Source organism: Rutidosis leptorrhynchoides, chromosome 6, assembly GCF_046630445.1.
Source record: "Rutidosis leptorrhynchoides isolate AG116_Rl617_1_P2 chromosome 6, CSIRO_AGI_Rlap_v1, whole genome shotgun sequence".
Taxonomy (NCBI): domain Eukaryota; kingdom Viridiplantae; phylum Streptophyta; class Magnoliopsida; order Asterales; family Asteraceae; genus Rutidosis; species Rutidosis leptorrhynchoides.
The window spans coordinates 397,867,178-397,869,117 of NC_092338.1; the positions used below are offsets into that span (position 1 = coordinate 397,867,178).

The window sequence follows — 1,940 nt, forward strand, 5'->3', positions numbered from 1 at the left end:
AAAACTTGGCCAAATTTGACATGTTCAAATTGTTAGGGAGATCTGTCATAGATAACTTGTAAATTTATCATTAATAGACTTATTTTGTTGTAAAAACTAGACAAAGACCCGCGAATTCGCGGGTTTTATTTATAAAATAATTAACAAATCAACACGAGCAATAAAAGTACTTGTTATTTTAAATGTTGCACATGAAATAATGCGAAAATATGATCACGTAAATACAAAGAAGTTGATGAGTTTACGTAAAAATAACAATAATATACATTAAAGGTAAGAAGGAGCATAATTATTTATATAGGTATGGAATCCCATTGGTGATTAAATGAAGTTAATTGCTTTTGATAGTTGTGAATTGAAAGCAATGTCATAGATCTTTGTCTTATCTTTAGTACATCCAGCATCTTTTGCAAGATATGAATGCGTAATTCATCTGCCTGTAAATTTAAAAAATGCAGCATAATTTGTTCAGGTTTCATATGTTAGTTATACATCTATTGGTAGTTATAAAATATATTGAACCTCCAACGATACCTGATCATAATAGTTTTTGAGAACCGATAATCTTCCTAAGTTTTCTGACATTTGATTCGAGAAACCATTCATAGCAGAAAAGTCTCCTTTATCAACAAAGGATTTGCCTGAAAAAGAATTATTTAAAGTATCTCGCAAGTTTGTGATGTTAGTTGTGATGTTCGTTTCTTCCTTCTGAGCTGCTAACTTCAAAGCTTCCATCTTTTCTGCTTGTTGTTCGCTTAGTAGGACGTGATTAGTAATTAGCTGAAATAGAGAATGGTATTGTATTAATAATGCTTATACCTAAATAATGTAGTATACTATATTAGAGACAATAATATTACTCTTATTTTATACAACAATACAATATATTAGACATAATTGTAAAAAAAAAATATAAATACCGTGACTATAAGTGATGGTTTAAATCCACCAACCCATGCGAGGAATTGTTCCACATGATCGAGACATCCAAGATCCCAAAACAATATGCAAGATCAAAATAGCTACCAATAGATGTTTGCCATTTTGTAATTTTGTTCCTCATATAGAACAATACTAAACCCAGAAAGATCAAAATAACTACCCTCCACAAATGTATTTCCAAAAAATATTAGTAATTTTTTTGGTAGGGTATCAAACTAAGTTCAAGTATAATACTGATTACGATTAAACAGATTCAAATAAATTTAATTAAAAATTACATATACATGTATAAGTCGAATATAAAATGTGTATATTGTTAATAAAAAGTAATACCTCCTGATCCATCATAACCATCTCAACTGATGCAACAACATTCGGTGCGTTATGATAGGTGCGTTTCCAGACGGTAAACAACTTGACTCGAATGTTTGGACCAACAACTTCATCTGTTAGCATATTCAAAGGCACAAAAACTTGCTCGTCAGCCATCGGAATGATTGAGTGATTTTAAGAAATTGTTTTTTTGTATATTGCTCTGTGTGTTTCGAATGACGATAGCAGCAACGATTGTTCTCGTTTTATAGATCATATTTTAGTGGTTATGCCGAGAATTATGTGTTGATTATGGAATGGATTCAAATTGATTTAAAATTTGAATTGGAGGGATAATCACACGGTGCAATTGGTGTTACCAATTTTATTTATGGATAAAATCATGTATTGAAGGAAAACAGTAGACTTTATTCTCAATCTAATCGGAACCTTGATCTTCTCAATTTGTGTTAATTAATTATTCCGGAAGACCCTATTAATTGATATTTAATTAATTATTTTGACCGTAATTTTGATGTGAATATGGTACGTGTGAACATAATTAAAATATTAATTAAATAATATTTAAAAATTCGAGAAGATTACAAAATATTTTTTTTTTTCAATTAAGTTTCATATTCTTAATAAAACAAAACTTACGTATGTTTACGATGCGACGGGTGCCT

The 1,940-nt window shown here is 29.6% G+C and overlaps 1 protein-coding gene across 1 annotated transcript; it reads right to left on the minus strand.

The window, feature by feature from the left end:
* Positions 1-293: 293 nt before the first annotated feature.
* LOC139855027 (transcription factor TGA2.1-like) lies at positions 294-1,431 on the minus strand. The gene is made up of 3 exons (XM_071844289.1): positions 1,276-1,431; positions 535-780; positions 294-437 (listed from the first exon to the last, which is right to left on the minus strand). The coding sequence occupies exons 1-3, from the start codon at positions 1,429-1,431 to the stop codon at positions 294-296; spliced, it is 546 nt and encodes a 181-aa protein (XP_071700390.1).
* Between the last annotated feature and the right edge of the window lie 509 nt (positions 1,432-1,940).

Bases quoted from the DNA above. Each gene is read 5' to 3' on its own strand.
- LOC139855027 (XM_071844289.1), bottom strand. From the start codon at position 1,431: ATGGCTGACGAGCAAGTTTTTGTGCCTTTGAATATGCTAACAGATGAA. The intron at 781-1,275 runs GTATTACTTTTT...TCTCTATTTCAG, and splicing joins TGGTTATGATGGATCAGGAG to CTAATTACTAATCACGTCCT. The intron at 438-534 runs GTATCGTTGGAG...TTAAATTTACAG, and splicing joins TCAAAAACTATTATGATCAG to GCAGATGAATTACGCATTCA.